Source organism: Balaenoptera musculus, chromosome 14 (assembly GCF_009873245.2).
Source record: "Balaenoptera musculus isolate JJ_BM4_2016_0621 chromosome 14, mBalMus1.pri.v3, whole genome shotgun sequence".
Classification (NCBI taxonomy): domain Eukaryota; kingdom Metazoa; phylum Chordata; class Mammalia; order Artiodactyla; family Balaenopteridae; genus Balaenoptera; species Balaenoptera musculus.
In genome coordinates, this window is record NC_045798.1 from 19,160,658 (window position 1) to 19,187,866 (window position 27,209).

Below are 27,209 nucleotides of genomic sequence, written 5' to 3' on the forward strand. Positions count from 1 at the left end.
TTCTTTTTTGTGGGAAGGGCTGGACGTGGATGGTCATGGAATTTAACTCTTCACTTTACAGATGAGGAAACTGAGGTCCAGAGAGGCAGCAGCCCCAAGGTCAGTGCCCTTCTTTCAGAATCCAGCTCTCAAATGGAGGCCAGGATTGTCTTTTCTTTCCGACACAGCCCCCGGCTCCACCCGTAAACCTCAGGAGCTCTTTATGGGCAATAAATAAATAGATGAGAATAGCTGTCCACCGTGGGGTCCTTGTGTGAGAAAGGGTTTTCTACAGAGCGGAGGAGTCGTAGGTGTGGCACACAGGCCACCGAGTTCTGGCTGTTCACACAGTTCTATAATATGCAATAATCACACCTCGGAGTCCGGGATACAAAAGATAACAGCAAAGAGAAAGCTGGTCACTTGTAACTGACAAAGTAGAGAAAGAATTTCCCCGAGGGGCAGATTTGGCAGATGAGCTTTTACCACATATAAAGAATCGAAAGGTTAGAAAAAGCCATATAAAAAGGGAAGGCCGGTGTGCATCAGGCGTCTTTAAACTGTTCTGTTGCTCTCCATTCGGTAACTTTGGAAGGTACAGAGCTTTTGAAAAATTGTTTATATGATTCCCAGATGAGGTGTATTTTCCATAAGGGACATGCTACGAAAGCAATTGAGAGTGAAAGGCACTTTTTCTTCGAAGTTGTTGCCTTTAATAATTCACTAATTCAACCATTTTTATGGGACTGCTATTAAAAATAAAGATCTATGCTGACACGTTGGAGGATCAGACAAAGTTAACTCCCCTCTGAGAACACCTAATGTATCAGAATCTAAAAAAGGTGGCTTCTGGAGTCTGGTTTCTTTTAATTACCTGGATCAGGTGAGTGACAAGACACGCTCTAGACACAATGACTGTTTTCCTAGCCCGACACCGCCGCCCTGGTGCGCACGGGCAGAGCTGTGCGGGGAGCCTGACCTCGTTTGAATCGGGGCCACCAGCTCCTGTGTGGAGCCTGCTCTTAGAACACGCCAGAAGGCTGCAGGACTCTAGTGGGGCTGCTTGCACGTACACACCACAGCACGTACACACACGCGCGCGCACACACACACACACACACACACACACACACACAGTTTGGACGGAGCCATCAGCTCTAGCTTCGGGGCCGGGGCAGAGTCATTCTTCAGACTTGCGCTCCTGACTCTGGTGCTGCATCTTGGAAAGAACACGCTCGTAAAACAGCAGGTAGGCGCTGGAGGACAGCACCTCCTGCAGGCTGGCCTTGCGGACGGTGTCGTCAGAAATCCATAGCCACTGGTTGCTGGTGGAGAGAGGGTTCTTGGCCGAAGGCGGGGACCGTCGGTAGGTCACGAAGTGTCCCGAGTGCATGTCTCCGTGGTGGACGACAACTGCCACCAGCTGGAAGAGGTACGCGGAGGCGCTGAACGGTAGGAACAAACGCCAGTGGGTTACAAGTACAACGCGGAAGCTTTAGAGGCAAAAGCGAAGAGTAAAAAACCCTAGATGTTCAACAATAGGGGACTGACACAATGGTACAGCTAGACAACTGAAGACTATGCAACCACTGAAATAGAGACCTGTAAATACAGGTCTGGCCTGGTCAACTGTCCATTCTGTGAGTGTATGTATGTTGTGTAGTATATATGCACACACACACAAATACACACACACACACACATACACATACACACACACATAACTTTACAGAGTGGAAGACAAAGATTTAACTGGTGAGGGCTTCCCTGGTGGCCCAGTGGTTAAGAATCCGCCTGCCAATGCAGGGAACACGGGTTCGAGCCCTGGTCCGGGAAGATCCCACATGCCGCGGAGCAACTAATCCCGTGCGCCACAACTACTGAGCCTGCGCTCTAGATCCCGCGAGCCACAACTACTGAGCCTGTGAGCCACAACTACTGAAGCCCACACCTAGAGTCCCTGCTCTGCAACAAGAGAAGCCACCGGGCTGATGAAGCCCGCGTACCGCAACGAAGAGCAGCCCCCGCTCTCCGCAACTAGAGAAAACCCGCGCCCAGCAACGAAGACCCAACGCAGCCAAAAATAAATAAATAAAATAAGTAAATTTATTAAAAAAAAAAAGATTTAACTGGCAATCTATCTTTAGGTGGTGTCCCAAAAACTTTTTTAATTTCTTTCTTGATATTCTATGTACATACTTTCATACATATGTACATGTATACACACACATAACATTTACATTTTATGGACTTTATTATAATTCTTATCTTTAAAGCCATCAGTGAATGAGGCGTATGCGTCTAAAAAGTGGCTCACCTGTAGTCAGGAACAGCTGGGAGGGGGAAGGGCATCGGGGTTGGCAGCGTGGGCAAGAAAGATGGGGAGCAGGCGCCGTTCATGAGAATCTGTGTTTTGGTGCCCCCCGGGGGATTCCGAACTGCAAAAGAAAAAGGCCGAAGGCAATGAAAGTGAGCAGCAGCTTTGGGTAAACAAAACATGGTTTGGATTAGCTTGAAATTTAACTCCGCAATAAGGCTACAAAAGAAAAACAGATACTTGATTTCGTACTGTGCTGATGCATAAAACTTCCTTTCTGTCTCCGCCTGCTTTAACCCCAAATAGGAAACAACGTACCCAGCTCCTAGCCTCCTGCTCACTTTGACAGCTTTGTGAAGCTTTGAGATTCCCAGCCCTGTTTGCTAAAGACCTGCACCCCTGCCAGGGAGAAGAGGAAGCCAGGGCAAAGAGGTCCTTGATTTAAAACTGGGCCCTCTTCCCGCCCCAGCTGCTCCCAATGTTAAACTATTGATCTGCTGAGAAAGGACAAAGCTCGGTCTCCCTGTGAATGATGTCCTGCCAGGCCACACAAATGGATGTAAGAAAGAATTATGGTAGTAAGGGGTGTTAGGTGGGGAAAGGTGGGGTGCAGGGAAGACAGTCCTGGCACACGGTTGGCGAGTTCAGGCTTGGAGCCTTGAAAGTCAGTGAGTTTTCCTCATTTACAAAGAACTGAACATATTACATACAACACCTTTACAAAACTGTCCCAACACTTCATTCCAGTACCAGATCCCCCGTCTGCTGTTTGCCCCTGGACCAATCAGCCTCTGGGAGCCTCGGTTTTCTCTTCAGTGAGACAGAGTGATAATAGCTACCTGGCTTCACTGGGACCTGATTCAATAATTAGCTTCAAGGGAGGATGGCAATGGGATCAGACAACAAGCAAGTCAGTAAAGAAGGATCAACCCAAATAAGATGTTCGGGGATCTTCAGCCAGGACACTGCCTCCCCACAGTTCCTGTCTAAACAAGGTGACTGTATTGGGGGGAAGAAAAGAGAAGAAATTCACTGGAATGAGGTGAGCCAATTATTGTTTAGTCAGAAGACCAGAAAGCAACCTTTTGCTTTCCTGCCTGTAGTTTTTCATTTGTCAGAGAGTTTTTAAAAACTAGACATCTCATGACTATATCATTTAAACCTCTTTTACAAAACCTTCCCTCTCCCACCCCCAATCCTGCTGTTCTCAAGAATTTAAGCAGCCGTCGGGCAAGCCTGGCCCTTGTGGCACAAGGAACCGAGAAGATCCCTCTCTGTGCCGCAAATTCCAGCTGCACTGGCCCCTCGGGCAGGCACCTGGCTTGGGGGCTGCCGGCCCATCCTGCAGCTCCAGTGCAGGCCCCGCCTTCTCGTGCAGCTCGGGGCTGCGGTGACCGGGCTTGTGTCCGAGGAGGCGATACTTGTAGATGTCCATCATCAGGAACTCGTTGAACTGCACGTGCTCGTGCCGCTTCAGGGGTGTGCCGTGGCTGGACCAGCTCAGCCGCTGGAGGTGGATGCACAGACACTGGGGGAGCTGCGGGTGGGAGAGACAGAAAGAGCCGCGGGTCGGGAGCGGGACCCGGGGGGCCCTCGGGAGCAGAGCCGGCCAGGCATGCGGCATGGGCTCACCTTCCCTAGTTTTAACTGTTTGACAAACGTGGTCCTCTGGTGTTCCACCTTCTCCCCATTCAGCGTCCCTTTGGCTTCAATCTGAAATAAAGGAAACATCTCTCTGCAGAAATTCTTTTTTTTTGGTTTTTTTTTTTTTTTTTGGCAGCGTTGCGCAGCTTGCAGGATCTTAGTTCCCTGACCAGGGATCAAACCCACGCCCTCGGCAATGAAAGCACGGAGTCCTAACCACTGGACCGCCAGGGAAGGCCCTCTGCAGAAATTCTTGAAACAGGACCCCTAGGGAGAGCTGTGGGTCAGGCTGGCATTACAAGTGCATTCACTGGGCACTTGACGTCCACCTGCTGAAGGAACTCAGCTGCCCAATTATCTGTGAGTTGTCTTCACTCCTTTAGTCATTAACTAATGGTGACCGTGGAGGCAAAAGAAGTAAAGAGGCCGCACTGAAACTGACACTAGCATGTCATCTGTTTCGTTCTGTGTCTTCAAAATTTCTGGCCCCCACAGTTCCTCTTAATTCAGAGGGTGATGTTTAATTGCTCGGGGGAGTCGGGCAGGTCGCTCAGCTGAAGCAGATGTGAAACAGGAGGGTACGGAGGCAACTGCAGTGAATTGGAGCGGGCCTGTGCCACCTCAAAGCATGGCATTCAAATTTTTTTCTTTAAACATTTTGTGGACGAAACCAAACTCATCTGGGAAAAAGATTTGGTCCGTGGGCTGCCAATTTCCTCAGCAACTTAGATGGACGTGGCTGTGGCTGCAGAGAGCCTCTGGGGGTAGTCGGCAGAGCTCAGGGCCGACGGTGTGGGAAGCGCTGTATCAGGACACGTGAGCCGGCTTGGGAAATGGCACTTGGGGTTAAAGCCATACCTTCGTACAGTTGTCACATACGACATCCCGCACGGATTCCGACGAGATGAAGTGGTGAAGGCAGTGGTCCAGGGTCAGTGGATGACCCTACGGCACAAGAAGAACATTCATGATTACAATGCAAGGAGAGCTAGACTGAAACTGTTAACAGTGTGACTCCCAGAGCTTTATTCTGCTTAGGCGGGCCGTGAAGCTTCACAGACACAACTGGGTGTTTCCTGAACAAATGGGGCGCCCAGAGCATCCTGGATTTGCTCTTATGGACGGATTCAAGGGTATGAGGACATAACACTGCAGAAAGTTATGGGCTTCCATGTTCTTGTAGATAGCTTTGAATTTGAGATTAATGTGTGTGTGTGTGTTCAAAAAAGCCAAAATTTCTGCAGCAAGAGAGAAAATGCCCACCTTCTCCCCCCAAGACAGGCCAAGGTACCACAGATTAAAACTAAGACGGGTTCAACCAACCATGTGTCTGAGTCATGTGTAGTAGCTGAGCTACACGAAATGTCTCAGAGCCCTTTCAGATTCAAATGTCTCCAAAACAGACCCCAAGTAAACCACAGATCAGTACATACCCATGTGGCAGCTGGAATACTTAGTGAAAGGCTATCGAAGGTATCAAATCGAACGGGACTCTGAAACACATATTGCAGAAAATCCAGAAAGGACTTAGGTTCAATTCAAAGCTTTATAGATGGGAAGATATATGCCTATAAAACAGTTTAATATTTACATGCCCAACAGTAACATAGTCAAACATAATGTACTTACCTAGAAGCAAATTCTATTAAGAACAACCTTGTAAACATAAGAACTACAATAATACTAAAGGATATCTTGGAAAAACTATACAATAGCATACCTGACCCAGCAATTTTGGGATTTTTATCCTAAGGAAATAACCATGGATAACATAACTACAAGGATGTGGTTATCACAGCATCATTTATGACAGCAAAATGTGAATTGGTGGAAATTCTAGGGAATGATTAAATAAATTATATCATGTCCATATATTATAGAATGGAATACTGTATTAAAAATAGTGTAGTAGAACTATACATGATTATATGGAAAGATGTGCATGTTATATTATTAGCTGCAAAAAAAGCCCCAAAACAACAAATGATAAAACAGGGTTAAGAGTTCCTGCTTTCGGACTTCCCTGGTGGCGCAGTGGTTGAGAATCTGCCTGCCAATGCAGGGGACACAGGTTCGAGCCCTGGTCCGGGAAGATCACACATGCCATGGAGTGACTAAGCCCATGCGCCACATCTACTAAGCCTGCGCTCTAGAGCCCGTGCTCCACAACAAGAGAAGCCACCGCAATGAGAAGCCCGCGCACCGCAACGAAGAGTAGCCCCACTCGCCACAACTAGAGAAAGCCTGCATGCAGCAATGAGGACCCAACACAGCCATAAATAAATAAATAAATACATTAAAAAAAAAAAAAAAAGAGTTCCTGCTTTCGATGATGGCACGGTAGGTTGGCTAGACTAACTCTCCTTGACATAACAGTTGTAAAATCTGGACCAAAACAAAACAATTTGAACAACTGGAGGGCTACCAAAAGCAGGAAGAAATGCAGAAGAAGTCAATTCTTGGAGAAACAGGACCTCCGTGGGTGAGATTTGTATTGTGTGGCTTCTTTGCCTGAGGGTACCCCCTAATCCATGCAGTTCAGTGTTGGGTGGGAAAAAGCAGCAGTCTTACAGGATTAAGGTATCAGAAGACAGAGTTCAGGGCTGGTACAGAGGCTGGAGGAAATCCCAGAAAGAGAAGAGCCAAGAGAGGATAAGCCCTAAAATCTGTGTATAAACCCTGCCTGATTCCACGGCTGATCCCTAAAGCACACAGACACGGAAGAGGCTCCAGGGACTCAGCAAGAAGCTGCGCTGGAGGCTGAGAAAACTGAGCAGAGGTTCTGCCGCCCATTGTTGGGAGAGATGGGGTTTGGAGTTTGAGCTCAGCCAAGGCAACCGCCTGCTAGAACAGAATTCATTATTTCTCAGAGAGACATACCAGAATCCAGAGTCTCTACTACAGTGTCAATATTAAAAAATTACTAGACATACAGAACAAAGAAAGAAGAAAGTGTGACCCATGGTGTGTAGGGAAGAGGAGGTGATGACCTGGATGGTGAAATTAGCACAAGGACCCTAAAGAAGTATAAATATGCTCAAGGGGACTTCCCTGGTGGCGCAGTGGTTAAGAATCTGCCTGCCAATGCAGGGGACATGGGTTTGAGCCCTGGTCCGGGAAGATCCCACATGCCACAGAGCTACTGAGACCACATGCCACAACTACTGAAGCCCGTGCCTAGAGCCCGTGCTCTGCAACAAGAGAAGCCACCGTAATGAGAAGCCTGCACACCGCAATGAAGAGTAGTCCCCACTCGCTGTAGCTAGAGAAAGCCCATGCACAGCAACGAAGACCCAACACAGCCAAAAATAAATAAATAAGTAAATAAATTAAAAAAAAAATACGCTCAAGGACAAAAAGGAAGAGAGAGTTATTTAGATCTAGCGGAGGACAAATAGAGAATCTCAGCAGAGAAATGGAAATTATAGAGAACCAAAAGAAATATATAATTAAAAGGAACAATAACTAAAATGAAAAATTCACTGGGCAAGCAAACAGAGATTGAAGATGGAAAAGACAGTCAGTAAATTTGAAGATAGGTCAATAGAAATTATCTAAATTGAAGGACACGGAGGAGAAAGACTGAAGAAAAAAGAACCAAGCCTAAGTGACCCTGAGTGACCCTGAGGGACAATATCAAATGGACTAACAAGTCGAGAATGGGGCATACATTTTTTTGAAAAAAATAATGGCCAAAAAAATGTTCAAAGTTGGTGAAAAGCATAAATGTACATAAATGTAACCAAACCAAAACAACAGCAACACTGTCAACCCAAAATTCTATACGCAGCCAAACCAGTCTTCAAAAAGAAGAAGGGCAAAACAAGAACATTTTTATATAAATGAAATCTAAGTGAATTTGTCAACAGACCTGCAAGAAATGGTAAAGGAATATTTTTAGACTGAAGGGAAAAAAACATCAAATGGACCTGGATCTACAGAAAGCACTGAGGAATACTGAAAATGGTAAATGTGAAATTTTTTTCTTTTAATTTCTTTTAAACACATATAACTGTTTAGAGCAAAAATTTTTATGACAGTGTTGTGGGGTTTATAATGTATGTAGATGTAAAGAATACACACGACAAAGCACAAAAGATGGGGTAAGAGAACTATACTTTCATAATGTTCCTACATTTTACACAAAGGAATATGATATTAACTCTAAATAAACTGTGATAAGTTAACGCTGCATGATGTAATCACACACACACAAATGTAAAAAAAGTGTAGCTACAAAGCTAACAGAGGAATTACAATGGAATACTAAAAAGTATTCAATTAACCCAAAAGAAGGGAGGAATGGAGGAACAGAGAAACAAAAACTATGTGAGACAAGTAGAAAACAAACGGTAAAACAGCAGACCTAAATCCACCCTATAAATACCTACGTTAAATGTAAATGGACTAAACACACCGATTAAAAGGCAGATAGGAAGCTGGATAAAAAGGCAAGACCCGATTATATGCTGTCTACAAAAGCCACACTTTAAATACAAAGACAAAAGATAGGTCAAAAATAAGAGCACAGAAAGAGACATACCATAGAAACAGACAAAATAGACTTCCAGACAAGGAGTCTTACTAGAGATAAAGAGGGACATTTCATCATGACAATAAGAGTCAACTCATCATAATTAATTCATGTGTATGTGCCTAATAGCAAAGTCTCAAAAGAAATTCAGGAAAAATAGAACTAAAGAAAGAAAAAGAAACAAATTCCAGCAAACACTTAAGGAAAAAGCAATACCAATATTACCCAAAGACCTTGAGGAAACAGAGGCAGGAATACTTCCCAGCTTATTTTATGAGGCTAGCATAACCATTATAATATAACCTGAGAAAGACATTACAAGAAAATCATAAACATAAAACACGAATAGCCTTCAGAAAATGTTAGCAAATCAAATCTAGTAATATATAAAAAGAATGACATCACAATAAAATGAAATTTATCCCAGAAACACAAAGGTAGTTTAACATTAGAAAAATCAATCACTGTAATTCACCATATTAACAGAATAAAAGAAAAAAAAAAGATCATCTCAATATATGTAGAAAAAGCAAGACAAAATCCAATTATTAGTCATGATAAAAACTCTCAGCAAACTAGGAATAGAAAAGAACTTTCTCAGTGTGATAAAAGGAGAATATGAAAACTCAAAGAAAACATCATACTTAATTATGAAACACCAAATATTTGTTTCTTAAGATTTGAAATGGGGCAAAAGTGAAAACAACCCAAATGTCCATCAGCTGATGAATGGATAAACAAAATGTGGTCTATCCATACAATGGAATATTATTTGGTAATAAACAGGAATGAAGTACTGATACATGCTACAACATGTGGAAGAACCCTGAAAACATTATGCTGAGTGAAAGAAGCTAGTCTCAAAGCACCATATGTTATATGATTCCATTTATATGAAACATCCAGAATACACAAATTATATAGAGACAGAAAGTAGATTAGTGGTTTCCTAGGGCTGACAGAGTGTGGGGAGAAATGAGAAATGACTGCTAATGGGTACAGGGGTGGTTTTTTTGTGTGTGCGGGAGCGAGGGGTGGGTGATGAAAAATATTCTAAAATTGACTGAGGTGACAGTTGTACAATTCTCTATTTTTGCATCATGCTCAAAATTCTGCATAATAAAAATTTAAAATCTCAAAAGCAAAACACACACACACACACACACACACACACACACACACACACACACACACCAAAAAACCAGCCCTAGAATCTGTTGTGTTCACCGTGGGTATAGACCCAACCTTAGGACTCAAAACCCTGCCAATCACAATGGGTCTGCTGCTCTTGGTACAGAAGATGCCGTCTGAGAATCAACTGATACGTCAGCACTGACCAAGGGTGGGCAGTCGGTCCACCAAGCCTACAGACCCCAGAAAAATCACAAAAGCCAGACACCAATGTCAGTCCCCATGCTCTGGATCCTTCATGAATCTTAACTTAAATAAAACCTTGCCAGAAAATATCAAGTATTGGTACTGTATTTACCTGGTGCTCACAGTGTTTGCAGACCATGTTACTAGTAAGTCTTCCATGAAAAGGATGCTGGGACTTCCAGTGGTTGGATGTGGGATGAGGTGACCCTGGAATACAGAACACCTTTTGAAAGGCCACCTCTAGCCCACTGGCACCAACCTCAAAATTCACCCCCCTTCTTAGTATGTGGTAGACACACCTTCTTTAGAAAAAAAAAAAAAAAAAAGTTCCTGAAAAGGAAACTGAAAGAGCTTCCCTTATTGAAATCCATCAAAAAGACAACCAGTTCCCTTCACAGGAGAATTTACACAGGTCCTTAAATGTGGTTTCTATATAATAGGTAAAGCCACATTTAAAAAAGAAATTTGTGTTTGATAACGTCTTTTTACAAACATTTGCTTCAAATGTTTGAGATGTCACAAGAATGATACCACTGGTGAACATTCCATAAAGTGAGATAAACTTCTGAAATCATCAGAATAAGCAGGTTCTGAAAAACGCGAGTTTTGGGGGGGACAGGACGGGGGCTAGCGGAATAAACACAGCAGCGTGGTGTGCTAGTTGGAACCACGGGCTCCAAGTCAGGCCAGCCTGGGCTGGGTCCTGGCTTTGCTTATTAGCCATGTGACCCAGAGCCAGAGACTTCATCCCTGTAAGCCTCAGTTTGCCGGAAATGGGGATAATTATGACCCCACTATCCTCCATACCGCCAACTTCATAGAGCTGTTGGGAGGCTTAAATGAGATATTACGGTGCCTGGCACACGGTATGGACCCAAAAGAGAATTGTTCTCATTACTACCAGTGTGCAAAGGAATTGATACGTCATTTTTTTTTTAAGTGTTAAGAAAACAATAATTTCCTTCTAAGGAGGAAGGGATCATTTGCAGGAATAGTTGGCCAAAGTGTAAATGCTGAGGACACGGCAGTTTCAGCTTATTAAGTTCACCGGAGGACCAATTCAAGAAGGTAAAGAAAAACCCTAGTTTGAGGGAGAAATAAGTCCGTTCAGAGGAAACTGAGCAGGGCTCGGGTGTGATGGAACAATTCAAGATGTTCACCAGGGGGACAGTTTAAAACTGTTTCCACAACACAAGTTCCTTTCAAGTACACACACTCCAAGTCAGAATGCGTGTCACCAGAAAAAACATTATTTTTAGAAAACATAAAGCAAATTATTGTCACATCTAAAAAGTACACATCTCACGTGTTATAGTTCAACGGAAAATGAGTACCTCTGGTGCGGCAGGTGATCTGTCTGGGAGTCACTTCTGACTGCTGCTGTAGGGCAAGAAAAAGAAAGAGGCTGAAAACCCTAGTGCAATCTCTCTGATCACCCACCCTCACCCCACTCCTACATCTCACAAGTTTCTGTGCTGACTGCACAGCTCAAAATCAACTCTATTTATTTATATATTTTTTTACTTTTTGGCCACGCCGCTCGGCACGTGGGATCTTAGCTCCCCGACCAGGGATCGAACCCGAGCCCTCTGCCTTAGAAGCACGGAGGCTTAACCACTGGACCACCAGGGAAGTCCCTCAAAATCAACTTTAAACCAAGCTTCCTAAAAGGGGCCTTAATTATGCTCTCTGGTTGGTCACTGTTCCTGTTCCTTCACCAAATGCAATTGAACACACTGCCTCTCCGGAATATTCCCCCGCTTTTACTAATTAACTTTTATCAACTCCCTAACATTTATAATGTGCCAGAGAAATAAGATTCATTTAGCATTCCTGTGGCTCCTTGTTCTCCTGTATTAAATAGGGGGGAAAAATACATTCTTTCATCTCAAGCCCAACACAAATTGCAGCAAGGAATCGTTTTTAAGAGCTTGACATCCCTAACCAAAGTCACCAACTGCCAAGTGTGACGTTTAAGACCCTCCCCCGGCCTCACTCTCACTGGGTTTTATTCAAATCTTACTTTTGAGTTTAAAGTTACATGAAAATTACATTTGTATTCCCTGTACCTGTTCAATATGCACAGACCGCATTCACTGTATTGAGAGTGTTAATGGTTTACCTCTAGGGAATGCACATCAAACAGATGTGTGACCCGGGGCTGGTGGTCCCGCTCATCCTCCAAAGACGAGGTAATGACATGGAATAACTCATGAGCGTCCTGTCAAAGGGCAAAGCATTCTTCAGAGTGGCCCGAAGAGGCCGCGGCAACGTCCGAACCACCCCTGTGTGGACCACCAGGAAGACCCCCTATGGCTAAGGTGGGTAGAATCTGCTTTCCACCTTCTCAAGGCCCAGTGCGTTAAATGGAAATGGTTACATCCTAGAGATTTTCACGAGTAAAGGCCCTCAACTGAGAGGCCCCAGGGGAGAGAGAAGGAAAGAATGCTGGGTGGGCAGTCTTCACGCTGATCTGAGCCATCTCTGAGCCTGTTTTAGCTTTACTGAGGTAGCTCTGACCTCTGCTCTACCTGACTACTGTTTTTTTTTCATCGTGGTAAAACACTCATCCAATTTAAGCTTTTTACGTGTACAGCTCATCGGCATTAAGCACATTCACATTGTTGTGCTACCATCACCACCGTCCATCTTCAGAACATTTTTCATCTTCCCAAATGGAAACTCCACGCCCACTAAACACTAACTCTCCAATCCGCCCCCACCCCTCGGCACCCACTGTTCTACTCTGTTGTCTACGAATTCCGCTTATCCTCAGATAAGTGGAATCATACAGTATCTGTCCTTTTGTGACTGACTTGTTTCACTTAGCACAATATGCCGATTCATCTATGATGCAGCGCAGAATTTCCTTCCTTTTAAAGGCTGAGTAATAACTCCACTATGTACACCTATCACATCTTGTTTATCCATCAGCCATGGATGGGCGGGTGAGCTGCTTCCGCCTTGCAGCTGTCGTGAACGATGCTGCTGCGAACAGGGCTACACGAATATCTGAGTCCCCGCTGTCAGCTCTCCCGGGCGAACACCCAGAAGCAGAGTTGCTGCCTCATGTGGCAGGGGACTACTTTTTTTTTTTTTTTCCTTATAAATTCATTTATCCATTTATTTATTTTTGGCCGTGTTGGGTCCTTGCCTCTGTGCGAGGGCTTTCTCTAGTTGTGGCGAGCGGGGGCCACTCTTCATCGCGGTGCGCGGGCCTCTCACTGTCGCGGCCTCTCTTGTTGCGGAGCACAGGCTCCAGACGCGCAGGCTCAGTAGTTGTGGCTCACATGCGTAACTGCTCCGCGGCATGTGGGATCTTCCCGGACCGGGGCACGAACCCATGTCCCCTGCATTGGCAGGCGGACTCCCAACCACTGCGCCACCAGGGAAGCCCACAGGGGACTACTTTTTAAAGATCAACTCAAACGCCCCTCTCCCCAAAGCCAAAGCCACCCCGACTCCCCTGGGGTGGGCAGCCCGTGCGCCCTGAACTCTGACGCGGCTGGTCCTCACTGGGCTGCCACTCTGGGCTCCGTCCACAGTCACCAGAGCGATCTGTTTTTAAAGGCAAATGACTTTTCTGCTTTCAGCCTCCCGATGGCCTCCACTGCTGCAGTAAATGGCTCCCTTCTTGGCTAGCTGACCAGCCCTGACACGCCCCGGCCCCTAGAACCCTCTCCCCCACTCGCTGTGCCCCAGCCCCTGGCCTCCTCTTGCTCCCTGAATGCGCCAAGCCGGCTCCCACCTCAGGCCCGGGTCTTCACGCGGCCGCCTCTCTCTCACCCTTCAGGGCTCCTCAGGGAACCCTCCCTCACCAGCCCTCCCTGACCTAACCTCACCCCAGGCCATTCAGCAGCGGCCCTGCAGGCTCTCCCTCCAAAACACCCGCTGAATCCCTGAGGTCTCTCCATCTGCCCTGCCTCGGCCCCAGTCTGAACCGGACCCTCTCCGGCCTGGGTGTCTGCACGGCCTCCCAGCTTTCCTCTCTGCTCCCGTCCTGCCCCCCTGCACGCCTGCTGTACACAGAGGCCGGCGTGGTCCTGTTCACATGTTAGGTCGGGCCAGAGCAGTCCCCTGTCAAAGCTCCGAGTGGCTCCCCCTGCACGCAGAGGAGAAGCCCAGCTCCGGCCCTCGGCCTCCCAGGCCCTGCACTCCTCACAGCCCCCTCTCCTCCACTGCTTGCCCTGCCCCTCCTGTCCTTCTCCAAACGCGGTGTCCTTGCAGCTGCTCGAGGCTTTCGCCCCGGCTTTGCTCCTCCGGCTGGCACACTGCGCCCACAGCACCCGGGCCTCGCTCCTCTTTAGACTCCAGGTCTCAGCTGAAACCTCAGGTCTCTAGAGAAGCCGCCCCCTCTAAAGGAGTCCCCCTGCCGCCTTCCTCTCACCGCCCGTCCTCCCACACTTTCTCACATCACCTTCTTAGCACGTGTTAAGGTTACCTGTGGACGGTCAGCAGCCCCACCCTCACTACACCGCGAGCTCCTTGAGCGCAGGGCCCCTGCAAGTCACGCTTGCTGCTACCACCCAGCGCCCTCAGCAGGCCCTTCCCGAGGCCGGCATTCAGTAAGTATTTGTTGCACGTATAAATGAATCCCCTCTGAGGCTATGACCAGCAGTTGGCGAGAGAGTGATGGAGAGTCAAAGGTAAGTAAGGCAAGCCTCTTGCCCTCAGGGACTCACAACCCAGGGGCAGACACGGCAGCCTTGCTACTATCTAGCAGTGCAATGCTATGGCCCTGTTATGACCAATGAGCCCTGGACGTGGAGCTGAGGGAGGATCATCTCTTCCTGCAAGGCTCGGGGAGCCCTGACAGACCAGGCATCTGGGCCAGCCCGTGAAGCATAAGCAAGGGTCCACCACAGAGAAAAATCCCAGGACAGGACGGAGTCGGATCCAAAACCTATTCTGTCACTGTCAGCCATGTGACTACCTGGCCTTGAGAAAAGGAACAGTATCGCAGAAGAGCTGAAGAGCAGCCACTTTAGTGCCAGACTGGCTTGAATCCTGGCTCTGTCACTCAAATAGCTGTGTGACTTTGGGCAAGTCACCTGACTGCTCTGAACCTCAGTGTTCTCATCTGTAAAATGGGGATAGTAACAGTAACTCCTTACAGGGCTGTGGTGAGGATCCAATCAGATAATTCACATACCTGGTCCAAAGCACCCGACAGCTCTAGCTTTAGACACTGAAAAGTGGTTGGATGACCAGATCATTAATAGTGAAGGTGTGGACAAGGCCCCACGCTAGACGCTCTGGATACCTTCAAAGAGGAACAGAACCAGAGAGAGACATGCTTTCTCCTTCCCACGCACACTACGGCACTCTGCGGCTCAGTGTCAGACACTGGAAATACTCCCCAGGAGCAACTGGGACTTAAGTGGGTCCTTGACAGAAGAGCAGGACTTAGAAAAGGAATGTGGGCAAAGAATGTCGCCTGTCATATCAGTAAACAAAGGACGTTGCTGGCCACCAAGCCATCAGCTCCTGCAGCCGCCCCCTACTGTGTCCTCTGAGGGGATTCAAGGTGGAGAAAAGCAGGATACCAGCCCTAGACAGCTAAGGGGCACTTCGAAGGAATGATTTCAATGAACTCAGACCCTTGCATCTTCCCTTACACAGAAAAATGCTAAATTCATTAACTTGAGATGTCTGTTTTTTCTTTAATTAACAGTAATCTTTTGATGTTCTGACTACCTGGTTTTGTTTTTGTTGTTTTTGCAAACACTTGATATATCCTGCTCCTCCCTTACCTCTTGGGAGCAGTCCCTCAGAGCTATCTGAGAGGCTGCCTCCCGGGCTTAAGTCCTCAGGACGTCAGTCAAATAAAACCTAACTCTCAACTTTTAGGTTGTGCATTTTTTTTTCAGCCGACAGGTATCTGATGTTCTTAAGGACTAAATCTCAGTCACTCTCTCAGTTTAGAGAAATGTAAAATGTAGCCAAATAATTCCAGTTACCAGAGGAGGATTTAAAAAGTATTCCCTAAATGGAAAACTATTTCAACATAGAATGGATTAATCGAGAAGCGCTGTAAGGAAGTATAGGATACTCTCAACGTCGTGTTTAAGAAGTAACACAGACATGGCTTCAGATCAAAGTGGAAACAGAGATCATCTCTAAAGAAGAGGGGAGAGAGGAAGCCTTCCCGCCTCACTTCTCCGTTTTTACATGCCTCCTGCTTCAGCCCCACAGTTCTGGGAGCCCAGGGGCTCTGGTCCAGGGGCTACCTGGGGGAGGCACAAGCAGCCAACCCAGCGCTGCCCAGGGCCAGCCTGGAAATGTGGCGGCGGGGATGGACCGCCGGAAGTGTACAGCAACGGAAGCGAAATTTTCGGTCCCTAGAACTTCACTCTCTCAGCCTCAGCCTCGTCCTCTGGGGAAGAGGAAGAGGGTGGCCAGTACCAAAGAAGACAAGGAAGCTGCAGTCGTGGAAAAGGGGGGCAGGAGTGGCTGGAGGAAGGCCCTGGGACTGCATACGACAGCTGCTCAAGGTTTGCAGCCACTTTAAGCCAGCCTCCGAAGACTGATTTTTTTTTTTTAATGAAGGTATAGTCTAAAAAAGAGTCTCACCTGAACCTCTGAGCCTCTAAGGTAAAGCCACCTGCCTCTCTCTAATAGGCCCCAGATGTCCCCACCATCCACTGAAATGCAAAGTCACTCAAGAACTAAAAAGATTTTCCCTCTTTGGCAGCTGTGTGCTCAGGCCCTATCCTGTGAACCTTCCCTCTCCCCTGATCGCGAGAGCAGGAATAAAGTTCACAATCTGGTCTCAGGACACTAAGGCTGTCTAAAATGTCACAGAAATGTCCACGCAGGGCAGACAACTGCAAGGTCAATGCTGGCGTTTATTCTTCCCGCAGCAGCAATGCAGCTGTTTCTGGAGCTCAGGCCCCACCTCATTAGTGGGAAAGATTCTCCAAGGAAACCTGCTTTGAATGTTGTGTTCACCTGCTCTTCAAACGAAGAGATCTGCCATCTGTACATTCTTAAGACGTCCAACAAGCAGCTTGCATCCAAGACCTCTTCATCAGTGACTTCTTGGCAGGATAAAGCTGGGAACAAAAAAGGAAGCACAGTTATTAAGTGAACCAGCACAACAACTAACCAGAAAACCTGCACAGCACAACGTGTCAAAGCTAATTAAAAATGTAAGGACTGTAAAATTCACCTTGGAATTATATCTCTTTCATTATTCTTCCTTGTAGCCTTACCCAATGCTTAGTACACTAATAGACACTTCGTGTTTGTCGAATGAATGTAATTTTTCATGAGGCTGCAGCATTTAAATGAAGTAATTGACTTTCAGATATCTGAATTACTATCATCAATATAAATTTACTGTTGCAAGATTTGTAGTGAATAAAATGATCTTAACTCACAACTCTGAGGGACAGGAGGGCCTTTAAACAACCATCTGGTCCAACCCTACACTCACTGCCCTAACCCCCTCCACATGACTCTCTCCTGTGGCCATAAGGCCTTCTCTTGGATTTGTTTGCATTTGAATTTCTTCTTTTTTTTGGGGGGGGGGGTTATTTATTTATTTATTTATTTTATTTATGGCTGTGTTGGGTCTTCGTTTCTGTGCGAGGGCTTTCTCTAGTTGTGGCAAGTGGGGGCCACTCTTCATTGCGGTGCGTGGGCCTCTCATTATCGCGGCCTCTCTTGTTGCGGAGCACAGGCTCCAGACGCGCAGGTTCAGTAATTGTGGCTCACGGGCCCAGCCGCTCCGCAGCATGGGGGATCTTCCCGGACCAGGGCTCGAACCCATGTTCCCTGCATTGGCAGGCAGATTCTCAACCACTGCGCCACCAGGGAAGCCCTGCATTTGAGTTTCTGATTATCACCGCAAAGCATCAAGCTCTATGAGGCAGCCTGAAAACGTCTTCTGAGTGGTTTTCTTTTCAATCAAGGTAGAATCAAGCCTAATAGACAAAAATAAAATCTGATGGGCTTATGAATTTATATTACAATTACATCTAGATCAGGGTTGGCAAACTTTTTCTGGAAGGGGTCATCTAGTAAACATTTTAGGCTTTGCAGGTGTCTGTAGCAACTACTCATCTCTGCCAATGTAGCACAAAAAGCAGCCATAGATGACAGATAAATAATATGTAATATTACATATTACATAGATAATATGTAAACAAATGGCCATGGTTGTATTTCAATAAAACTTTATTCACAAAAACAGGCGGTGGGACTTCCCTGGTGGTGCAGTGGTTAAGAATCCGCCTGCCAATGCAGGCGACACGGGTTCGAGCCCTGGTCCGGGAAGATCCCACATGCCGCGGAGCAACTAAGCCCGTGCGCCACAACTACTGTGCTTGCACTCTAGAGCCCGTGAGCCACAACTACTGAGCCCACGTGCCACAACTACTGAAGTCCGTGCGCCTAGAGCCACAACAACAAGCCGCGCGCCTTGCTCCACAACAAGAGAAGCCACCACAATGAGAAGCCCGCGCACCGCAACGAAGAGTAGCCCCCGCTTGCCGCAACTATAGAAAGCCCACACGCAGCAACAAAGACCCAATGCAGCCAAAAATAAATAAATAAATAAAGTCATTTAAAAAAAACAAAAAAAAACAGGCGGTAGGCCAAACTTGGCCCAAGGGCCATAGTTTGTTGATTCCTGATCTTGACCATCCCCCGTCCCATAGCATATTATTATGGACCAGTATATCACACTGGGCCAGTACTGCTAGTGCAGAGGAGATAAAAATACAGCAGCCTGCCCTCTCAATGCAGTTTCTGGGAGTTCAGCGATTCTCCAGATAAACTAAGCCAGCCTGTTTCTCCTCCTTGATTTGCAGTCACTGAACTTGAGAGATGGCTCTGAATACTTCAGGCTGACTCTGGAGGGTCTGAACATTGCCACCACCACCCCTGTCGGAACATGGCTGGTGCCGTGGGTGGTGACCTGTGGTGGAGAAGCAGCAGCGTTGGCGGCCAGTAGCCAGTTATCAGTGCAAATAAACCCTGAGGTCAGACCTTTACCCTCCAGTATGAAGGAGACCCATCAGGAGAGGTACTGTTCCTTCCTTCTTCCTCCTACATTCCCAGGCAGCCCTTCTGTTAGCTTTTACCCTCCCAAGGAAAATCTGAATGTCCCCTTCAGCCCAATTTTGCCTACAATGCTGTGTGGCAATGTGGCGATGTCTACTAATTTTCGTATCCTACAATCCAGCAGTATGACTTTCTCAGGATCTACCCCAGGGAAAGAGTTGCCTATGTGCACGGTGGGCATGTACAAGGACGTTCACTGCAGCCTGTTTATGTAGACAAGGCACCGGAAGCAAATGGCTAAGTAAACCGGGATATCTTGCGATTATGGATGCTATGCAGCTGTAAAGGTGCGTGACGTTTGTAAATCACATGTTTGATAAGGGCTTGAGAGCCAAAATATATAAGGAACTCCTAAAACTCAACAACAACAAAAATACTGAAAACCAAATTAAAAAGTGGACAAAAGATCTGAATAGACATTTCATTACAAAAACACAAAAAAAACCTAGAAATGGCCAATAAACACATGAAAAGATGCTCAACATAACCTATGATTAGGGAAATTCAAATCAAGACCACAATGAGATATCACTTTCACACCCATCAAAAAGACAGACAGGGCTTCCCTGGTGGCGCAGTGGTTGAAAATCTGCCTGCCAATGCAGGGGACACGGGTTCAAGCCCTGGTCTGGGAAGATCCCACATGCCGCGGAGCGACCAGGCCCGTGAGCCACAACTACTGAGCCTGCGCGTCTGGAGCCTGTGCTCCGCAACAAGAGAGGCCGCGATAGTGAGAGGCCCGCGCACCGCGATGAAGAGTGGCCCCCGCTCGCCGCAACTGGAGAAAGCCCACGCACAGTAACGAAGACCCAACACAGCCATAAATAAATAAATAAATAAAGCTTCCATTAAAAATAAATAAATAAATTTAAAAAATAAAAACGCAAATATAAGACCATTTAACAACAACAACAACAAAAAAAGACAGACAATAACAAGTGCTGGTGAGGATGTGGAGAACTGGAACATTTGTGCACTGCTGGTGGGAATATAAAATGCCAAAGCTGCTATGGAAAGCGTATGGTGATTCCTCAAAATAGTAAACAGAATTACCATTTGATCCAGCAATTCCACTTCTGGGTCTATACCCCCCAAAATTAAAAGCACGGGCTTGAACAGATATCTGTACACCAGTGTCCATAGCAGCATTATTCACAATGGCCAAAAGGTGGAAACAACCCAAACATCCACTGACCTATAAATGGATAAACAAAATGTAGTGTGTATATACATACATATACACACACAGTGGAATATTACTCATATTCAGCCTTACAAAGGAATGAAATTCTGACACATGCTACAATGTGGATGAACCTCAAGGACATTATGCTAAGTGAAACAAACCAGACATAAAAGGACAAATATTGTATGATTCCACTTAAATATGGTACATAGTCAAACTCATAGAGACAGAAAATAGAATAGTAGTTACCAGGGTCTGGGGGTAGTGGAAAATGGAAGTTATTGTTTAATGGATACAGAGTTGCAATACGGGAAGATGCAAACTTTCTGGAGATGAATAGTGGTCATGGTTGCGCAACAATGTGAATATACTTAATACTACAGAACTGTTTACTTGAAAATGGTTATGGTGGTAAATTTTACACTATGAATATTTTACCTCAATTTTTAAAAATGGGCAAAGGATATGAGTTGGCAGTTCACAGAAGACAAAATACATGAGACCAGTAAACTCACAAAAAGAAAAAAAAAAACGGTGAATGAGGTAGAGCTACAAGTACTGAAATGGCCATTTTTCTAATACATATCACGTTACTTGGTCATGAAAAAACAAACAAAACAATATATCATTTCTGTGGGTACTTAGAAACATAGTTAAATGCACAGAAAATGGTCTGGAAGGTTACACTTATCTTTTACTTTTGGGAAGGAAGGAGGGGAGCGGGACCGGGGTAGTGATAAAGAGAATTTTAGCCTTATCTGTAATGCTTTAATTTTTTAACAAGAAGAATTTACTCATGCATTACTTATATAATTAAAAACTATTTCTAAAAACCAAAATAAAAGACACTGAGAATCAGAAGCAGAGAAGGAAGGATATAATGGGAGGACAACACCTAACCCTACATTATGACACCTATGTGGACGTGTCAGTTCTTCACACAGTCTTTGGGATGGTATTTTTTTTTTTTTTAAACAGGGCAGTAAAAGAAATTATTTTCAAGTTGCCTCTTATACAGAAGAGCAGAACTTACTTTTCATAAAGGTTTCTGTGTCAAGCTGAGATCATACCTCAGTGAAGCAATATTTAGCTGAGTGTTTTTAAAATCCAATTTTTTTTTTCTGACTATGTGAGTAATACACAATTATTGAAAGTTTTAGTAGTTTTTTTTTTTTTTCATGTTTTTAAACTGTCACCTGCACCATGCCAAAATAGCCATGGCTAACATTTTGGCTTTTTCTGTCCAGCTTTTTTCTGTGGAAATTTTTGCTTTGGCTGAAGTAAAATTATACCATATTTCGTACCTCACTCTTTCAAACTTAATAGAATAGCCTATGCCCCTCCCAAATTAAAAGCAAAACAAAAACATTCATAAAGATGATTCTTAATGGCTATGCAACATTCCATTGATTGCTTAATCATTCTACTGCTGGATAACCATATTCTTTCCTTTTTCCCCCCATTACCACTAGGTGTTGGAGATCTTTGCACATACAGTCAGCCATCCATACCCACTGGTTCCACATCCTCAGATTCAACCAAGGATTGAAAATACTCAGGAAGGGAATTCCCTGGCGGTCCAGTGGTTAAGACTCCGTGCTTCCACTGCCAGGGGCCCAGGTTCAATCCCTAGTAGGGGAACTAAGATCCCGCTGCACAGTGTAGCCCAAATAAAAGAAAATACTCAGGAAAACAAATTCCAGAAAGTTCCCCAAAGCAAAACTTGAATTTGCCAGGCACCGGCAACTATTTACATAGCATTCCAGGCACCGGCAACTATTTACATAGTATTTACATTGTATCAGGTATTATAAGTAACATAGAGATGATTTAAAGTTTATGGGAGGATGTAGGTAGGTTATACACAAACACTACACCATTTCATATAAGGGACTTGAGCATCTACAGATTTTGGTATCTGCGTGTGGGGTTGTCCAGATGCTACAGGAGGAAACCCAGTTCTACAGTCAAAAAAAGTGGTTTCAAAATGAAGTTAGATTGGTGGCTTCTTAAAACCTTTACCAAGCCCGTGTACACTGTGACTCTCCAAGCTCGGGGCCAGTATTGGGCCATTCCCACACTTGTTTGCCCTGAGAACGCCACTGCAGGCTAGTGTAAATCATGGTCCACCAATTACTTGGTCAAATGGTACTGAACATTTTGCAAGCTATTACTGTGTGTTTCCACTGTTTTCCAGAAAGGCTGCCCCAAGTTACACCACCACCAGCACGTATGAAGGTGTCACCCAACAGCTGGTCAGGATTGTGGATTTTCCAGTCTTTGCTGACAGGCCAAAAAATGGTACCTCACTATTACGTTATTTACATTTCTTTGATGATGGCCAAATTGCTTATTTTGTTTGTTAGATGCATCCTGTATCTATCTAAATACAATTTGTATTATTCCTTTTGTGAATTACCTTATTTCCTAGGCTAAGACACTTTTTGTTTTTAAACTTTGATGTTTGTGAAACCAGAGTACTTCTTACAGTCGAAATGCTTAAATGGAAGTGGATTTTTCTCCTTCCCTAAAAAGCTGTTACTAAACTGACAATTTTTAAAATAAACGATTACAGCTTTGATTTAAAAAAAAAATACCTGTCTCTATCTATTGGGCCCTTATGATCTTTTTCTACACAAAGGCTATTAACCTTCTGCCTGCCATCTGGGCTGCTGCTTTGAAAGTGCACAGCACGCCCTTTACATTTCCAGGTAGGTACCTTTCAAGAGGCGCAACAGTGTCAAGGACAAGTACTGGTGTTGGGGGCACTCCTTCTGATCCCTGGTGTACTGGGTGGTGAACTCTTCCAGCCACTTGATGAAGGTGGGGCAGGCAGACAGGCCTTGCAGCAGGGAGTTCATGAAGCAGGTGTTCCCCAAGTTGACAAGGCCAGGCACAAGCCCTAAAAAAGTGGGGGGAACAAGAGAACAGAGCATCACATTGGACCAGCTCCTTTTTCTTCTCCCATCTGGGACCCAGAATTCCTGCACCGTGGCCTTGGACTGAAAACCCCTACCTCAGAAAGTCCTCATCCACAGAGAGCAGGGCGCCAGGCATCCTGTCCTAGCCGAGGCCCAGTCCTACTACCGCTCCTTCAGGAGACCGTAAGCCGCAGAAGGACAAGTCCGGGCCGCGTGTGACTACTGAAATGCACCAGAGTGTCTGGCACAGCCTGGCTTCCATTAAATGTTCAGAAACACTGAGTAACCTCTCTCTCTCTTTCTCTCCCTCACTCTCTCTCTCTTCTTTGTTAAGAAAGCAATGTTTCTCACAACAGAAGAAAACAATTGTTCTGTTCTTGTTCCCCAGGACAATGATTTTGTTCTTATAATCAGTGGGAAAGACACCACTACTGCCATTCTGATCAGTCCTTCTGCAAAGAGATCAACAAAATCTGACATACTTCCCTCTTCTGCTGAAATTAAAAAACAAAAACAAACAAAAAAACCACTTTTTATTATGAGAGTTCTCAAACATGCACAAAAGAAGAGCAGATATCTAATGAACCCCAGTTACAACCATCCCCAGATTTAACAGTGATCAACATTCTGCTACACCTGTCCCTTTTATGTATTTATTTATTTTGGCTGAATTTTAATCAATATAAGTAGAGCAACATTGACAAAGGGAGGCATTTTTAAAAATAAGGAAATAGACTTTTGTGTTAGTGAAGAAACGAACTTGAAACATTTACTTGTGACTAGCAGCTATTCAGTGAAAGCACAAAGGCGTCACACAATTAGGCAGCTGTACAACTGAAAAACACAATGGCCATAGCAATGAGAACACTTAAACAATTAAGCCACTTGAAATTTTTCATTACGAAGCATGTCTCAAACTCATGACCTTAGTGGGGGTGAAATATAAATCTTTTTACTATGGGGTATAAAATAATGAGTCATTAAAATTAACTTCTGTTTAAAAGAAAGTACTATTGACAAAACTGAAGATACAAGAGAACCAAAAATGTCCTCCCCTTTTTGTACTGTTTTTAAACAATAAGAGTTTGGGTCCAGTCTATAGACCATGATCCAAAGGCTTCATTCTTACCTTTTCTACGCTTCTTTCTTTCTGTAATGGGACCCCAAATAACATATATTCCTGCTGCTAGCGCAGCGGCAATTCCACCTATAACACCCCAGTTCTTCATGACTTTATATCTAAAAAAGAAAATAAGTTTACTGTCTTTCCTCATCACAAATGCAATATGTGTATATACAGGTACAGGTACACAGAAATAACATTTCATCAAAATAACCCACTGGCCTGCCAAATACCTAGCTTTCAGATTAAACTAATATACAGTATAGGATTATGTCTTGAAAATCAGCACATTTAGACATTAGGATTTAAAACCTAAGTCGGAGCACAACCTCCCCAGAGCCCCACCGGCCAGGGCTTTCCTCCTGCTCTGCCTCTCATTCTGCTGCCATACTGGCCGCCACCCCGGCTACAGCCAAGCTCCCACCCCAGGGCCTCTGCACTGCTGCTCTCTCTGCCTCAGATGCTGTTCCCCCAGGTCCCACCGCTTGGCTCACTCGCTCCCCATCCCTTCACTTCTAACAAACTACTAGAACCTGCACTCGTGGCCCTTTTACCCAGTTCTACTTTTTCTTTTTACCACAGAGCTCACCACCTTCCAACCTAACTTTCACTTATTCACCACGTTTATTTTCGGTCTCCCGCAACTGAAATGCAAAGTCCCCACAGGCAGGGCTCTTTGTTTTACACACTAACATATCCCAAGTGTTTCCAAGTATTTAGATCACATAGTAGGTTCTTGATAATATTTATTGAATGATTGGGACCTGGAGAAATATAGAAATGGATTTATCTTTTAGGTTATTAAACAGAGTGGGGGAGAGGCATACAATAGTGTAAAAGATCTTCTAAATATTTATTAAATTACAGATTTCTTCATTTGAGGCTTGACTCGAATACTGAAGTTATTCTTTTACGACAAATAAAGAAATTTCACCAGTAACTTAAAACACTGTCTTCATACACAGTTATGTATTTCCACTAAATAAGGCAACCAATATATGTACCTACATATATCTGCGCAATATATACCTGTATATATGTGTTAGCTACATATATGTGTGTGTGTGTTTAAAATATTCTTATCCCAATAGATGGATCATGTGAGTATTGTTTTGATCTCAACTCAGTCAACATTAACTCAGGGAAGAGCCACTGGGGATACTAGTAACTCTGTCTACAACAACCAACATTTTTCCAATGTCATGGCTGATGTGATACACAACTGATGACTGAATTTCAAATAAATCTTTGTTCTCCCAAGACAGTGTTGGTAGAATGTGCACAGAACTTGGTTAAGAAAGTGGAATTCCGTAATCTGGTTCAGTTCTGGTTCTGCTATTCCCTACAGCGTCATTGTACCTTCTAAGCCTCAGCTTCCTCATCTGTACAATGGGGACAATTGTGAGACCTACCTTACAGAATTATTGTAAAGACTGAATAAGTGCTAATGCATGGGGTGCATAGTAAGAGCTTAATAAATGTTAGCTGCTGCAATTATCAAGAATTATAATCTCAGCTTCATTCATGAAAGTTATTCTTGAAGTTTCTTAATGCAACACTGTGCTGACTTTTACACAATAGGTATATTCACGTGAGGCCACGTGGATCTGAACTCATGTCTGTTGGGCTGCCAAGTCTGTGCTTCAAACCAGGAAGCTCATGGGGAAATTGAAGGACAGAATGTCAAAAGGATGGGAGAGAGGGCCTGCCTAGGTCCTAAGTAGGGCATGGATAAAAAACCCAGGGCCAAGTGTAACTCTGGAAACCCCACAACACGAGGAGAGTAGTGGGGCCTGGGAGTGAAAAGATCTGGCTTCTCCCCACAGCTCTTCTGTCAGCTCAGCTGTAGGACCACAGGCATGGCCACTGCAAGGCCCATGTCCCAGCTACAGAATGGGGGCACTGGACAGGATCGCCACTGAGGACTTCCAACCCTGGGATAATAAGCTCTTTAGACTGCTCCAGTTCCAGAGGGAGGAAGCTGACCTGAGCAATGGGTCTCAGTCATTTAGGGTCAGGAAGGGGGCTTGTGGGGAGGGACGGAGCCACAGTGCTCAGCTCTGAAGCCTGGAGCCCGAGGGAGGGTGGATAAGAGAAGGGACATAGGGACCCTGACAGGGTTGAGAACCCATACTATTGGGGGTCCTAGCAGGAATGTGGGATCTTAACAGGACTGGGAGCCTTAACAGGTTAAGGGGTCCTGATTGGTTTAGGTGCCCTTGCAAGATAAAGAGCCACTAATTAGATTAGGGACCCATACAGACTAAGGGATCCCTGGCAAAAGTGGGGGGGTGTGACAGGAAAAGGGGTACTGACAAAGTGCGGGTGGGGGGCGCTAGCAAGCCCGGGGCACTTTACAGGGTTGTGAGAACCATGGCAGGACTGGGGAGCTTGACAGGTTGGGGAACCCTAGCAGGCCAGGAACTGACATGACTAGGGAGCCCAGAAGGATTGGGGATATCTTGAAAGGAAGAAGGGGTCCGGTAAGGCCTGCGAGGCGCTGAGAGCTCCGAGGGGGCCATTGACAAGGCTGAGGCTCCCTGGAAGTTCTGGGGACAATGACAGAATTAGAGGAGGCACTGGCAGGCGGAGGAGGGGGTGGAGGGGGAACTGATGAAACTGGGAGCGCCAGCAGAATTGGGGAGTGCCGACAGAATCGCCGTTGCCTGGAGGCCCTGGAGGCCCGTCGCCCTTCCCGCCCCAAGGCCTGCGCCTCCAACACTTCGGGACGCAGAAACCTCCGGAATGCTCACTCCGGCCCCTGGGGACCATTACTAGGGCGTGAAAGGGCCGCCATAGGCCAGCCTGGGTACCCTGGTCCCTCTGGTCACGGCCTCCCCGGCCGTCCCGCCCCCCAAAGCTCACCTGACGGCCGCCCCGGTCCGCAGGAAGCGCTGGAGGGCCCTGTCGGCCGCGGTCATCGCCGCCTCAGCCCGGGAGCTCAGCATCGCGGCTGCGCGGGAGGCCTGCCGCCGCCCCCGCCGCGATCTCCGCGGCCGGACCCAGGTCTCCGGGGGCTCCCGAGACGGCGGAACCCGCGGCCAAAGTCCCAGCTCATC

The 27,209-nt window shown here is 45.7% G+C and overlaps 1 protein-coding gene across 7 annotated transcripts; it reads right to left on the bottom strand.

Moving 5' to 3' along the window:
- Positions 1-2: 2 nt before the first annotated feature.
- Positions 3-27,209, bottom strand: USP30 (ubiquitin specific peptidase 30). 7 transcript variants are annotated; one of them, XM_036874697.1, is made up of 13 exons: positions 27,016-27,208; positions 24,157-24,266; positions 22,826-23,008; positions 16,803-16,906; positions 11,974-12,072; positions 11,186-11,228; positions 9,964-10,058; positions 5,374-5,433; positions 4,799-4,885; positions 3,929-4,009; positions 3,614-3,833; positions 2,297-2,417; positions 3-1,424 (listed from the first exon to the last, which is right to left on the bottom strand). In XM_036874697.1, the coding sequence occupies exons 1-13, from the start codon at positions 27,096-27,098 to the stop codon at positions 1,160-1,162; spliced, it is 1,551 nt and encodes a 516-aa protein (XP_036730592.1). In that variant the 5' UTR covers positions 27,099-27,208; the 3' UTR covers positions 3-1,159. The 7 variants fall into 7 exon arrangements, with proteins under 7 accessions (XP_036730592.1, XP_036730591.1, XP_036730596.1 ...); XM_036874696.1 differs by having other exon boundaries at positions 11,186-11,231; XM_036874701.1 differs by lacking the exon at positions 27,016-27,208 and adding an exon at positions 23,123-23,521 and having other exon boundaries at positions 11,186-11,231; positions 24,157-24,268.